Genomic DNA, 14,943 nt, shown 5'->3' with positions numbered 1-14,943 from the left:
ATTGCACTCTGATTTTGTTATATATTTTTCGTAGAATAGAGTTGAAAACAATATCGTAGACCAGGACTATTTTTTTTTTTTTTTTTTTTTAAAGCAGCCGCGATCGCACAGGTTTGCGTAACAAAATTATAGGGCCGTGAAAATGTTTGCAGCTGTTTACACACCAGTGAGATGAAAAATGTCAGTTATCCGTCAGCAAACGATAAAAAAGAATTCGTCCAGTTATCAGTCGATATAGATACAAAACATCGACCTTCTAAAAAATAAACTTTTGCTTGGAACTAGGATAGAATTACCGACAATTCCTAAAAATCCCTTAAACGTACTCGTCAGATTTTAGACTACGCTTCTACGAAAAAAACGATCAAGATGTTCTGTCACTTGTATCAAATATTCAACCGAGATTAAATTGCTTATGTAACGACAAGACGGTACATTTATCTCGGCAAAATGTAAATTTAGCTTTGGTGATAAAATTGTAAATATAACAGAGAATCGTTTAAAATTAAACTTCTCTGATTATAGCTCCAGCTGTATATAGAACGACTAAGATTCTTGAAGACTTAATAACCAAAGAGCTATCGTTTATTTACAAAGATGTAATAATTAACGAGCAACACGAGTTTCTTACTGGCCGATCCACTTTAACTAATCTGATTGAGTACCATCGTTACCTAGTAGATCGCATTGAGAAGGGTTTCCAAGTTGATGACGTATACACTGACTTTAACAAAGCTTTCGACTTCAGAAATTATTCCGTACTACACTTATTCTTTATCTGACAAAATCCAAATTATCAACTTGACGAACATCTATTTTAGAAAAATTCAAAGTACATCAAGAGTTCCTCAGGGTCCTCGCTTGGATCTATCGTCTTTTATTTTATTTATTAACCCTTTGCGCTGCTACGTCGATCGTGTCTCGACGTCAGTTTTTATCCGAGGAGCTCCTTTGTCGAGTCCCACTCGACATTCTTTCAGTCCCACCTTTTTTTGTGAAAGAAAATCAGGTTTTCTGTGAAAACGAGCGAAATAAAACCAGGATTGCGTCCTGGAAATTGTTTCAAGATATATCATACACTTAAAAATAACAAAATACAACGATTGTTTATTTAGATTGTCTTATATTTTAGTTAAAGTAAATTTCAAATAAAACGCTCAAAAGCGTTGGGAGCTGCTGGTAACGAAATTGAAATAAAATTCAGAGTGCAAAGGGTTAATGATATATCTAACGATCTCAGGATCTTTAACAGAGTAGATGTTTGTCAGACTATCCAGTTGATCCAGGTCGATCTTGATCGCCTATGTAATTGGCGTTTAGCTAATAAATTATCTCTCAACTTATACAAGTGTCGTATTGTGCGTTTTAATCATTGGAGAAATAACCTAGCGTTTAATTGTTTCATAAATCGTACGCCATTATCCACGCTTGATGATGTGAAAGATCTAAGTATTATTTTCTCAGCCAATCTTGATTTATAACCTAGTCTTGATTCTTTAGGATTTATTTACAGGCCCTGCGAGTTCCTTAAAAACACTCATAGAACATCGTACTGCCACCTTGTCAGACCACTTTTAGATTACGATGGTATAACATGATCTCCGTATTGTACGTCTTGCAGCCATAATATCGAGAGTGTTCAACAGAAATTTATATGGCTGGCTACCAAATATAGCGGACGTTCGATGACGTTTGAGTCTCACAATTACGACAGTATCGTTGATAATTTACATCTTCCGTTACCGAGCAAGAGAAAGAAAATTTCCGATACGATCTTTATCGGTAAAATAGCTAAAGGCGATCGTTGACTGCCCGAATATCATGCAGCTGTTGTTCCTTAATGTACCACGAAGAAGCTTCAGAAGTCACCTGTTGTTTCATACGCAATAGCATCGCACATTCTACGATTGTTACAATATAATTGCATAAAAGGCGTATGGTCAATCGCATAAACTCTTGCCACATCGCATCTTCTCGGTCAATGTACAGTATCCTTAAGACATTCTCTCGAGCGTTTTCTATGCCAGTGTCATATTATAACTTTTCTCGTTGCTCCTTCGTATCTATTTTTATTCTTTCTCTTTGTTTGCGCATCTATTCGTTTCTATTTCTTTTCGTCCCTTCTTTATTTTTTGCTTTTCTGCCCCATACGTCGATCCGTTATATCAAACATAAACAAATAAATATTTCTCTTACGTACCTTTTCACGTATATAGTTGGGCTTTGGTAAAATTACTCGCGAAAAAAGTTTGCCCTGGATCGCGAGTGGAAGAAGTTTAAGAAGCGTCGCGTTAGACGATACGAAACGAACGAGCGTGATTTTCAAAGTCAACGACACGCGAAGATGTTAAATAGCGTTTCATTTTGACAGCAATTTATTAACGGGCAATAGAATTGTTATACCGATGTCGAGGGATGCCAAAGAAACGGTTCGTTGCATTACGTCCGGATAATGCTCCTGCTACTCTCCACAGGATCGTGAAATTTCCGCCAAGACTTGGCCCACATGCCAGAAGGCGCCGCCGTTACTCGCTATTGCGATTTCTTGCCTTAGAAGATGGAATTTCGGTGCCAGTGTCTGAATTGTACGCTTTCCATCCATGCGGCGAATTCCTCTCGCACAGTGCGCATTAATCGTCACTTTTGCGATCGCGTCTTTCAAGTACGATGGAGTTCCAGTGGTTCCGTTTACCTCGACGAAATTTTAGTCAATGCCCGATTAAATGAACTTCTCTGCCGTCGATGAAATCCGCTTGGCCGAAGCGAATGAAAAATTCAAAGTATGGCTTGTACTTTAAAGAAAATTATCTTCTAAACGGTTGTAGGATATTGCGAAACGTCGCGTATAACAAATTTTAATAATCGCGTAACAATCTCTGGTTTTTACAAGAACTTTCCATCAGATTTGACAATTATTTGATTTGATAACTTACCGCGATCACGTGTTCTCCTTTGCCAGCCTTAGCAATCAGGTCCCAGTCGATAGTGTCCACGTAACAAAGCGCGGGATTCTTCTCGAAACGAACGGAACCCCTTACGATGGTAGTTAGACTATGCAGCCCGATCTCCTGCAGGTTCATCATCTCGAACGCGACAAGGGCGTAATTTATAAACAGAGAATGGCCTCGAATCACGGTCAGGTTAGGGAACAGGCGACCGATGTTTCGCAGCCCTTTTACCCTATAGCGCATACACAAAACAGAAACAGAATAGAAGTAAGAGAGAAGAAAAGAATACAGATACGAATGTATTTTACATTTATTATGTTCATATTACGCGCCTCCTGTATATCTTCGCACATTTAAATTTCTCGTAAACGCATGAACATCCGCGATCTAGTTACCGTACACTGAAATTCATCAACTGTTCCTTTCTCTCTTCCCTACTCGCAAAAATATATTTCGCAGATATTCGAAGAAATATTATCCTTCGCGATATTAATACTATTATTCACAGCCGTTTCCTTCTTTAAAATTATAAATTTCTTCGAAACGTAAAATATTTTCTACGGTTATTTTGCTGCTTCGCGTCTACCTCGTTGCACGACCTTTGTCCCACTCTCGAACCTTTCGTAGAAAGTATAAAAGTCTCGATAATAGCGTACAAACTTATACCTGCCGATGTTCCTCCAGTTTACGGTACTTTTCGATGCTTGTGCAAAAAGTGGCCAGAAAGAGGAAAGCAACGAGGAAGGAGGAAGCCGAAGAAGGAACCGGCGAGATAATAACAACGTACAATGAAGTTTAGTGGCCCTCGACGATAGAGGAAGTCGTAGAGACAGATAAACCGCGCCGGTTTTCTACTTTGCAGCGACGCGACGCTCCCGTTGGCTCTGCCACTTAATTCCTTTGTGTATTTGCCAATGACTCGTCGTTCGACCATCTCGTACGGTTCATGGAAATTCTTTTTTTTTTTTCCTTTTTTTTTTTTTTTTTGTCCCTTACGAATGTAACGAACAGAATCAAAGAGCGTTACTTTTGTGGAAGGAAAAATTTTTGTGCGTTCGATTCGACTTGAAAGACGTCGAAGAGAAGCACGGTAAGTCGTATTTTCCTCCTTCGTAGAAGCAAAGTTTTAAAATTCAATGCGAGGATCACGTGCAAGAAGGAACGTGATAAGCAATTTTTAGTCATTTCCATAGTAATCCGTTCTATGTTAATTGAAATTTGCATAAATCGTCTTTTTATTCCATCGTGAGATTAAATATGTACATAATTTTGCACCTTATCGAACATTTCAGAAACGATTGCAATTAATTCTACGAGACATATCTTCGAATCGAATCTAACAAATTATTTCCTTTCCAGCTATGTTAGCCTCCGAGCGACATTAAAATTAACAAACCGATAAAAATGAACATTTCATATCTTTACCTCTGTTCTTGATAATACGTTATCGACCGATTCCATGTCAAACTATCTTTCTTGCTTGGTTTCGCGATTAAATACGTCTTTTTCTCGCCGTCTTCAACATTTAGAAAACATTAATCTCGCTAATTCTATCTACATATTAGATTATTCCATCTTCTTCGAGTATTTCATATTAAAATACTTCTTTTTAGTCGATAAACAGGCACAAAAATCAGGAAATCGATATAAACTGAACCTGTCGTATCGTTTCCTTCTAATCTACGATTTATGTTATTACTTGAATTTCAGAAATCACTCTTATCGTTTCGTAATACTTTTGCAGATGAAAAATCTTGTAGAAATGTCGTATTCTCGCTCTGTATGACGTGCTGCTCCCCTAAGAAAACGTGAATGAGCAAACTAATCTAAACTACTCGACTCGATAATAAAACGACGGAGAATTTAAATTGTTCGACAAATCGAGGATGCGTAATACCCCAGCAGACAGTCATCATATTTTTTCCGCCTAACGTTTATTCGAAAGTGAACTACCAACGATTACCTATAGAGAAGCAGGTATCCGGTGATCTCTTTCAGTTCCGGGAAAGAGATATTGTCATACTCCGACGGCTCGGCGTTGTCGATCAGCAAAATTTGTACGAAGCCTTCGACTAGTCGGCATCCCTTCAGTCTTGAGAAATAACGCACGCTGTTTCTTATGTCTATGCTTTGGCACACTGCAACAGAAAAAGATGTACGTGATTCGATCAGATACGACGAAGAGAGAATTATCGTGGAAAGATCGATCGAAATGGACGTTACAGCTTCTTTGCATCGTAATAGGGAATTTTAGCTTGTACTCTGATCGCTGTTATCTTCGTCGTTTCTTGGAATTGCGTTCGTGGAGCGCAGCTCCAATCACACGTATCTAATCTACCGACTTTAAGAACGAAAGAGCAAAGTGGTTTTAGACATTTCTGTCGAATTTCAGTTACTAACTTGGACAGTATATTTCAATATATGACATTAATAACAAAATAACATATCAATTATAGAGTGGATATTTTTAGACAACATTTTGCATCTTTTGACCACTCGGCTCGTTTACAGACTCGACGAGCGTATCTTCGGCATATCCAAATCGACGATACAACGGCTACGACGAAGTATTTGCACGTGGTTGCGTTCGTACAGGATATTAATAACTATAAAAATTTCATACTATAAAAAATAAACGTAGCGTCTGATAAAAATTCGCGAACGCTTTTTCTAACCACTGTAGAGTTTTCTCTACATTCTGATGAAATTCGACGCGAATTCGCCAACGGCGTAGAGAAATATTCCACTTCGTTTTCGAAGCGTCCGCCGATTCTTCTTTGTTCCCTTGGATCAAGACAGAAAACACTAAGCCGACCGACGATCGAGGAAAGGGTGACGAAGAACACCGGCGACCCTGAGCCGTGGCAACTGCACCGATTACGATTCATTAAATCTCGACCAGAGAGGGAAACGAAACTCGCCTCCGGAGGCAAGGTCGAGCAACCTGACTAGATCGTTGATATCCGTTGCCTCCCCTTCTCTCAGTCTCTTTCTCTACGATCCGACAAACCGGACCAACTTGAACACCAAAGTTATTCAAATTATTCAGTGAATCATTCCAAGTATAGCTGGCGATAACAAACTGAAATCTTTCTTTTCAGTTTGCTTCAGCTTGCCCGCTAATCTGCCCTTTCTTCCTGATACCGATCACGGTAATCGAAAATGCAATATCGATCGAAATTTAGCTTACGAATGTTATCGGCGATCGAACGAAACGAGACTCGGTGATAAGGAGAGAAGATCGACTGTGAAATCTTAGTTTCAAACGATTCGTGCGTTTAGAGGATACGGATTTTCGTACGATGGCGAGCATGGAAAAAGAGGAGGAACACAAACAGAGAGGAAAAGGGAAGACAAGAATGAAGAAGAGCGCGATTACTGGGAAAAAATAATTACGAACGAGAGAGAATAAATAGGTAATAAATGGTAGAATAAATGAACGCATGCTTAAAGTATAGCGAGATGAATGTTTTTTATAAAGGTTTTATCAAGAGATAAAGAGGAGGGATAACCAAAGAATACGTCTTTATGTTATCGTAGTTACGTGCAAATTTAGTTTTATAATAGTTTCGTTTCATGTTCGCAAACTATGTAAAACCAGGTTCAATCTCAATCCAGTTTCACGCTAAAATAAATAATTACGATACAAATATTACGATATCGAGTATATACTACAAATAGGGAGAATTTATACCAAATTTAACTTTATTTTGTAATTATTACTCGACGTAATGTTCTAAAAGCCACTCTGTACGTATTTGTAGCGCTTTAAAGAGCAGACAATGTACCTTTACATATTCTATTATAAGACAAATAGAATTTATTAACCGTCTGTTTATTCTTTATGCCTTTGCGGCGAACGCGAGTAAACTTTCGTAGAAGCTGGACCGAGTCCGTAAAAAGGAGTCGAGCATTTTTGCTCGAGCATTCGGATATTTGTTTTCCGATTCGACAAGCGGTCGTTAAGCGAAGAACGAACGCTCGTTCGTAATTTCATTTTACCAAATTATACCAAAGCGGAGAAAGAGCGAGCATTCGTACGCTCGATCTAGATACGCGCCATAAGAATTTTCTGAATCGAGGTAATGGAATAACGAGGAATCGATACCAGGTCTCGTGGCGAAGCAGCGTGTCGGTTCACGTGTGGCCACGACGCGACACGACGCTACGCTACGCGACGCGACGCGACGCGACGTATCGTCGCTGGAAGAACCGTGACGAAGCGTCGACTCGTCGCGGTCAACTGTAACGGGTTGCGCTAAAAATACCCGCGACGGCTGACATTGGGATAAACATGAGAGCGCGCGCGAGTTGATCTAGGCACGCGGCCGTTGTGTCGCTTCGCTTCGCCTGATTTCATCGCCACAACATCGCCATGAACGGTGCAACCTATATCTAAATCTTCGATTTTTAACACATCGCCTATCAGCTACTATCATTCGAGAAATGTATATTTCATTTTGCGACGTACCACCAGCTAGCTTACGCAAAATTTGTATTTTATTTTCAGACGCGCTACCGATTACTTTATGCAAAATTTTATTTCGTTTTCAGGTGTATCAGCGGCTATTTTATGCAAAAATTCTATTTTATTTTGCAGCGTACCACCGACTGTAAATTATTCAAAAATTTTATTTTATTTCGTGGCGTACCACCGGTTAGTTTATGCAAAATTTTCATTTTATTCTGCGGCGTACCACCCACTAGTTTATACAAAGGTTTCTTTATTTTGAGTCGCACCACCGGCTATTTTATGCAAAAATTAACGTGTGCCGCCGGCGACAACGTTTGTGCGTAAATTCGCCAGCTTATTCGTGATATATCAACAATGCGTTGATCTATGACTCGTTCCTTCTTAGGTTCTTAGATATTCTTAGTCGTCTACGGGGTCGCTGAATCTTTCTGGCAAAGCGTTCCATTGCTAGAGCGGAGTTACGATAATTGTAGGTTTAAAAAGTAGAATCAAGGTCGTAAAAAGCTTGGTTCTTCCTTATTGCGGTATATATTATATCGAGAAACAACTATTATAGCTAGAAAGCTAAAATATTCAATTATCCAAAGATGAAAAAAAAGCTCAGTTTATATGTTTTTGCAGACACTGTCTTGCTTTATAGCTGGTTACTATACAGTATACGTAAAGGTTAAGCAAGTATGCCTCATTTAAACAAACACCACTGTACTTTCTTAACATGTTGAACGCCAACGTTGGGTTAATTGCAACATTCCATCTGTAATTTCTTTTCAATCAACTCGCATTATTGCATTCTATCGAATTCGCATTCTGATTATGAGAAGAAAATCCATGTACTTGTGCAACATTTTCTTCGTTATTTATTATACCTCTCTCTATATATATATATTTATTTCCATCTACAATTTCGTACAATTTGGAATTGAAGAATTTTATAGCACTATGATAAACTCTTTCCTTTTACAAATTATAAAATTTCAATTCGCGTCTTCGATTTGTAGTATACTTGCCGTAATTTTTATTCTAATTTTCCGCGTCTTCCGTGCTTTGCAAAACGACAACTTACTTTATTTATGTTTGAGCGATAGCATTCTATTTACACAACTTAGTTCGAGCTGAACGATAGCCCGAACAATCCAGCGCTCGCTCGTTCGATAGCATTCGAAACGCTTTGATCTGTTTGCCCAAAGAGAATAGCGGATCGTTCGAGTCTCGTGAGATTGGCTGATCTCTGCCGGGTCAAACAACGATGCCTTCCTACCTTTGGAATCTCAGTCGTTTCTTCCGTATCGCGTCACGTTGTCCGATTTTCGAGTTACACCGTGCCCGGGAATCATCGTTACGTTCGAAACATTCGAGACTCTTGAGACACGAGAAACAAGCGCACTGGGAGCATCGGTACGAAGCGGTAGTTTTTCTCGAACGAATCGTCGACGAAAATCGAATCGGACGCGCCTCGATGTCACCGATCCCACGCACACGCCCACCGGGTCTATTCGTCACCAGGCGATTATTCGTAACATGTCACCGATCGGAGATTTACGGGATTATACGTGTTATATGTACATCACAAGTATTTTTGATTTTTGAATAATACAACCGGCTGTAAATACACGTCTTCCCACCACTTCGACGATTTGCCTATTTTAGTTGGCGTTAATTGCCGGTTATAAATTGCTGTGCTATAATTTCACAATTCTAGAAATTAAACCGGAGAAATAGTATAGTCGAATGATCTACAATTTGTAATGTTTATTCGATAGCTCTTGAAAGGATATCGATGGCTATCGACGCGGGCTTTAACGTTTAAGAGATACCAAATAAACCAAACGTCGACCTTCGCTTTTTCCAGATAGCCGCCAGCGAGTAAACATATTCGGCTACCGTGGTTGATCGAATGTCCGTAATGAATCAGCTGTGAATCCGCGTGGCACGCGCCAAACCAGCATATCGTCCAACGACGAGTCAACCGATTGATAACGGAGCAAGCGCCAGTTTTCTGGCTCCCAACTATCAACACGCTTCTCTTCTATCAAATGTCCTCTATACGGTTCTATAATAGTTCGGACATACGTCCGGACTTTGATCTTTACATTTCACTCTTGCTCTCGTTTCAACCAACCAACAATATTTTTAATCTCCAAGAATAATATTTGACATAGAACTGAAATCACGCGCAACGATACTTTTATCATACGTATTCTCAAACTTGAGATATTTTTTAACGCGCAAGGAATAGCTGTACATTCGGGTCGAAAACGACCGAAGGAACGGAGCAGAGGTTAACAACTAGACCGCGTTTAACGCTTTGCCGACAGTGTAAATTTCTCAGTAACTTTAACCAGTAACCGGAGAGCTTTTTGCCAACATGTTTCAAGTTCAAGACACTAGCGTGGCGTCACCGGACATTAACATTTCATTCGCACTTGACACCGCGTTGATCTCATCGGCCGTGAAAGCGTTGAGCCAATGAAAAAATAAAAAGAACCCGCGCAATGTACAAAAATGTACAAAATATCGGTAGTGCGTTCTAAGCGATTATACCATTGCGATTTTCACAAACTACGTGTTACAAGAGAGTGCTCGTGCCATTTTTTACGTGCACGTACATACAATTTCTGATGAACAGAGGAACAACGTGGAGTTCGTTTAAACGACGCCGATCGAGCCGATCGGTGCTCGTATGGCCGAGGAATTAGCGACTCGCGCGAACTATGCGTAACGCGATTCCTTGGTTGGCGAACAGCTGAAATCTCTAATCGCGGGTAACCTAAGCTATTACCGGCGAACTCGAGCCAACGCGCTTCCTTCGCGCGATTTTTCCTTTCGTCGTTTTCTCGCGTTCACGGTGTCGCGTTTCGCGAGGAATCGAATTCTGGCCGCGTCCAACGAAAAGTCACCGTGTTATCGCGAATCGACCAGGTAAACGCGTTTGCACGCTACTTCGATCGCTTTCGAAGAAGAAAAGGCGAGAGTTGGGAAACATTTCAGAGACGTACGACGATAGTTTGAAACGTTAACGTTTGCAAAAAGTTGTAATTGAAAATTGTAGTTTAGACGCCTCGAGAATTGAACTGCCACAGCTTGTTATCGATCAGAAGCATTATTTTATATACTATATAAATTATTGTGTGTTTTTTTATGATATTAACGTAATATTTTTATATGCAATGATATACAAGTTGCTATAAACGAATATCTGTCTGATCTTACAAATCACACTCGGATTCTGAGCAGACATTTTGGAATTATTCATTTAGTTTACCTTAAATCGTTTCAACGAGATTCGCATGGATTTGGTTTCGAAAATCGAGGCCATCTCGATTAATTAAACAACTAGATTACTGGAATTTACTACTGTAACTGTAGCAAGTGGTTTCAACTTCTCCCTCCGGTCATAGAACACTCAAGTTTACGTTAAATATACAATGACGCTAATATGATCGATTACACGTATTCTAAATGATCTATGCGTGTCGACATTTCGTATCATAGTTTACGTCAACTACATGTTGTACGATCGATGGTATGAATCAATTATCAAAATTATGAATATTTATGAATGTCGATATGTCAACACTATATAAAAACGTAAAATCGATAACTTTCTACGATAAATATTCCTGTCGAGTGTATCGAACCAACTCGGAAGACTTTGACCTCGCCAAACATGTCAAAACACAAGAATTTTACGCTTACATGGCTTGAGTTGTAACTACTGTTCGAGACTTCCGGATATAGTATACCAGTGTGTCACCTGATCTTTAAAGAAGCTAGCTGCTATGCTGAAACCACGCGAAACGTCGGTATAATGCGATCCTTGCGGACACGGCTTAAAAGTCGCGGCAAGTCTCGAAATAGTAAATCGTTAAAACGCGTTTGAAATATCGACGTTCCGTCTGATCGGAGATAATCTGGATGGAAAGATTTCGCGCGTGACTCCGAAAATTTAGCAACGATTTCTACGATTTTAGCTCTAAGCTTATCGATCGCGCAGAACAATGTGAATTTTGTAAATTATAAACAGAATAAATAGTTACAGGGTACCTATATGGTATACGCGAAGACGAAACAAGGAAGATAAATATAACTGTAACGTAAGACCGATGTGAATCCCAGAGGATGGAAAGCTGCTTTTCTCAGGGCGTTGCTTTCCGATCTGGAACATCGGCTTTTCCTTTCAAACGATTGCCGTTCAGAACCACTCGAAATGCATATCTTATCGCCGCGTCTACGTCCAGTCGATATCGATTGTACATCGTGAAATCGCGTCGGTGAAGACGTTTGCATGAATTCGAATTCGACTTCGACCAAACTATACACAAATTTCGACGGCCTTAGGTTTGATTAAACAGTGTGATACCGATTTCCGTCGTTTCGTGGTCACGTGATCGATAGCACTATGTATACATTTGGTGGAAACGATATGACACGGTCATAAGTTAAAGCTACAAGAATGGATTCCATTGATGCAGCCGGAATCGTTCGCGTTTTAAAGACGTTATTGAAGTCACCAGTTGGAAAACGGGACAAGTCCACTCTCTGACGGTACGTAAGTTACGTAAGAATAAGAGATTATTCGCGTAATAATCTCTATCCGAATAAAAATTTATCGAATAACGTATTCGTATAAGAATTTATTCGGTCACTTATCTTTCAGATTAATTAGATTTTTATTCGAAGGAATTCGAATGCTGTCCGACTGCTATACCAACCGGTGTATATCATACAGCGTAGATTTTATTCGCCACTGATTTTATGATTGCGTTATATCGTTTCTATCGACGGTAAATGATTCGATTATCAAAGTACGATCGAGTATTTGCGTAGAAATTCTACACTGTAGAAGTTTTAACTCGTATAACGCAACTTCAACAACGCTCACTTTAACAAAGTTGTTTCTCTGTATAAGGAGAATTTGTCGCATAAGAATGTCGTTGGTCTTTTTCGATAGACGATTTTTCTCGTAACCCGTCTTACACGTGGATAATTTGAGCCCTAGCCGAGTAAAAGGTTACTTTCGAAACAAATCGCGTATGTAAATCGTATCGGCGTTTTTTTTTTTTGCGCTCGTATTGAGTGCGTTATCAGCATAACGAGACACGAACAACCGGTTATCACACTATCACGGCGGGTTCGCCCGAGGCAATAATAGTGATAAGCCAAGTGAAATTGTCGGGAATGTTTCGATGTTTGCAACGCTATCAGATTCGAAGCAAAGAAACATCGTCTATTTTCTCGATCTCCGTTTCTAAACCCGGTGAGACTCGCTTATTTTCCCAGTCATCGCCTCCAAAATGTAGTGGAACTTCGTTTGAATGAAACTTCGCTTTGCCAACCTGTTGTTATCCGAACAACGAAGACTGCGTATCTTCGTTTCTAATTTCTTTGCCATAGAAGAGCAACTTTGCACAGCGACGAAACAATTTCACTTTCGCGTTTAAAACGATACAATCATTGTAAGATATAAAGGATATTCTTATTTAATTTTAATGTCCACGTTCTCTTGCCGAATATCAGCTACACGATATTTTCTCGGTTCTTCGTTATAAAATAACGACGCCTCGTAACATACGACATGTTTCGTTCCACTGTGCAAAATTCACAGATCGAAGTTTAAGATGTCAAAGCTTAGATGCTTTAAATAGCTCTACATTACTGCAGTCCGAGAAAGCTCGTTGTACCCGTGCCCTATGAAACGAGATCTATCATAGGCAGGAGATGCAAGAGCGCGATAAGTTCTCGGCTTGGCGACTGCTGAAGAAACATTATCGACCAGGCGATGGAACGATTCCTCGTGTTTAATAGGTTAACTCGTAGAATCGTGTAACGCGAACTCGTGGCCCGAAATCATGCTAATTTAATCGCGGTCGTGTAATGTGCTATAATGCGGGAAAAGGTATGCGGCGGCTCGCTAGAGCCGTAATCAACGCGGACGAAAATTCATGCAAAATCGCCGCGTCACCTCCGAAACCTGACGAAACACGCCGACTTGCGGTATAACTGTAAAATGACCCAGTAAGAAGGTACAAGCTCTACTCGAGGTGCTTGCAGTCGTTCATTTTCCCAGCAATTCGGGGAGGAATTTGGCACCGTTGGAAAATTCCGCTTTGTACGTTAGAGCGAACTTTCGCACGCACGTGTCAGCAAATAATAGCTAGAAGCCGGATATTTCTGCAAATACATGCTTTTACGAACAAAGCTATAAAGATAGAATACACGTTGGGTCACGAAAGTTTTCAAACACCCAATAATAAAATTGTTTATGTTAAAATAAAATTTCACCAAACTCGGTGAAGCGTATTCTATGTTAGCAAGAGCAAACGTTACATCATGCAGGAAATGGTACCTGTTATAAACAATACGATACCGAACGAAGAATTTGAAGGAAGTTTCCGAACAATATGTAACAGACGTAGTACTACGACTCTTCTCGACTTGGATATTTTTTAGCCCGTCATTGCTACATTGTTCTTTCATTACTCGTTAATCGTTAATGATAGAAATACATTTATGAATAATAAAAATACATTTTTCCGAAATACGAGATTCTTTCGTTAATTACAAGTACCGGAGGTCCTAATTATTTCTGCTCGATGTATTTCAATATGATTCGCCGGAGACGAAGGCGCTGAAAACGCCGTGTTCTCCGTGGTTCTTTTAAAATCTGCCATACGTATCTGCCATAATTCAAGTTCGAGGTATGAAATTAACCAACACACTCGCGACAATACTCCCATCCGGCACGCTCAAGAATTCTCAAACACTATGCGTATCGAGGCGTCGATCGAGGCTGGTATTGACAACGGCCGCTGCCGCCGTCGCCGCCGCGAGGCGCCGTCTGTTATTAAGAGGAATAAAAATGATCGAGTATCGCGCGTCGGTTGCGATCCAACGCCAACCAATTGCAAGGGGGGTGTGGAAAAGCAGAGGTAGGAGTGGACACGCGGAAAAGTCGTTTGGCAATTAAAAAACCGTGAACGGCGATCGAAGGCAGTCGTGGCTTGGCCGTACCGCCGTACAGCGAGTCACGATCCTCCCTCGATAGCCTCGAGGAGGTCATCGATTCTGCGAAACCTAACGAGTTTCTTTCTACCGTGGCTGGCGTCCTGACCAACGGCTCTAGAGAGGTTAATACTGTGCGAACGACGCTACGTGGATGATCGCGGGATTAAAACCAACCGATGCAAACGCGCACCTTCCCACTCTCCGACGCGTTTTCAATCCGGGAATTTGCATTCACACCCTCCGCGTAGCGCGGCTCTTGACTCTCGCAAGCGAAACCTTTGGATTCATCGGTGAATCGGAATAGAATTATGATTTTTTAATTTCTGCTGCTAATTGTTGCTTCGTTTTGCTTTCTGAATTCCAGTAGGTATAGTATACCATTTTTGTTGGAAATTTTCAGTGAAAGTTGCTCTTTTCTTTTAAACGTTTATATTAGGGTAAATCAAACGATCGATTCTGGAAAATCGAGTTTATAATTCAATTAAATATAATAACAGTTAATAACAAATCTACTAT

At 40.1% G+C, this 14,943-nt stretch overlaps 1 protein-coding gene and 1 long non-coding RNA gene across 10 annotated transcripts in view; one reads left to right on the top strand and one right to left on the bottom strand.

The window, feature by feature from the left end:
- The window catches only part of LOC139988747 (uncharacterized), a 161,453-nt gene that overhangs the window by 66,631 nt on the left and 79,879 nt on the right, over positions 1 to 14,943 (top strand). The gene's annotated exons all lie outside the window — the stretch shown is intronic.
- Inr-2 (insulin-like receptor-like) overlaps positions 1 to 14,943 on the bottom strand; it is a 79,619-nt gene that overhangs the window by 23,733 nt on the left and 40,943 nt on the right. For 4 of the 5 annotated variants that reach the window (XR_011800194.1, XM_072006436.1, XM_072006439.1 and 1 more), the window contains 2 exons: positions 4,912 to 5,086; positions 2,934 to 3,180 (listed from right to left, as the gene is read on the bottom strand). Coding sequence is in view for 4 of the 5 variants with exons in the window: in XM_072006436.1 (XP_071862537.1) it covers positions 2,934 to 3,180; positions 4,912 to 5,086 (422 nt within the window). In the remaining variant the exon portion in view is untranslated. Of the gene's footprint in view, positions 1 to 2,933; positions 3,181 to 4,911; positions 5,087 to 8,680; positions 9,440 to 14,943 lie in introns of those variants that run through there. The other variant, XM_072006438.1, reaches the window with a different exon arrangement.

The sequence above is a fragment of the Bombus fervidus genome, chromosome 7, assembly GCF_041682495.2.
Source record: "Bombus fervidus isolate BK054 chromosome 7, iyBomFerv1, whole genome shotgun sequence".
NCBI classification, from domain to species: Eukaryota; Metazoa; Arthropoda; class Insecta; order Hymenoptera; family Apidae; genus Bombus; species Bombus fervidus.
Note: the sequence above shows the minus strand (reverse complement) of the source record. Positions and strands in the feature narration are given on the sequence as shown.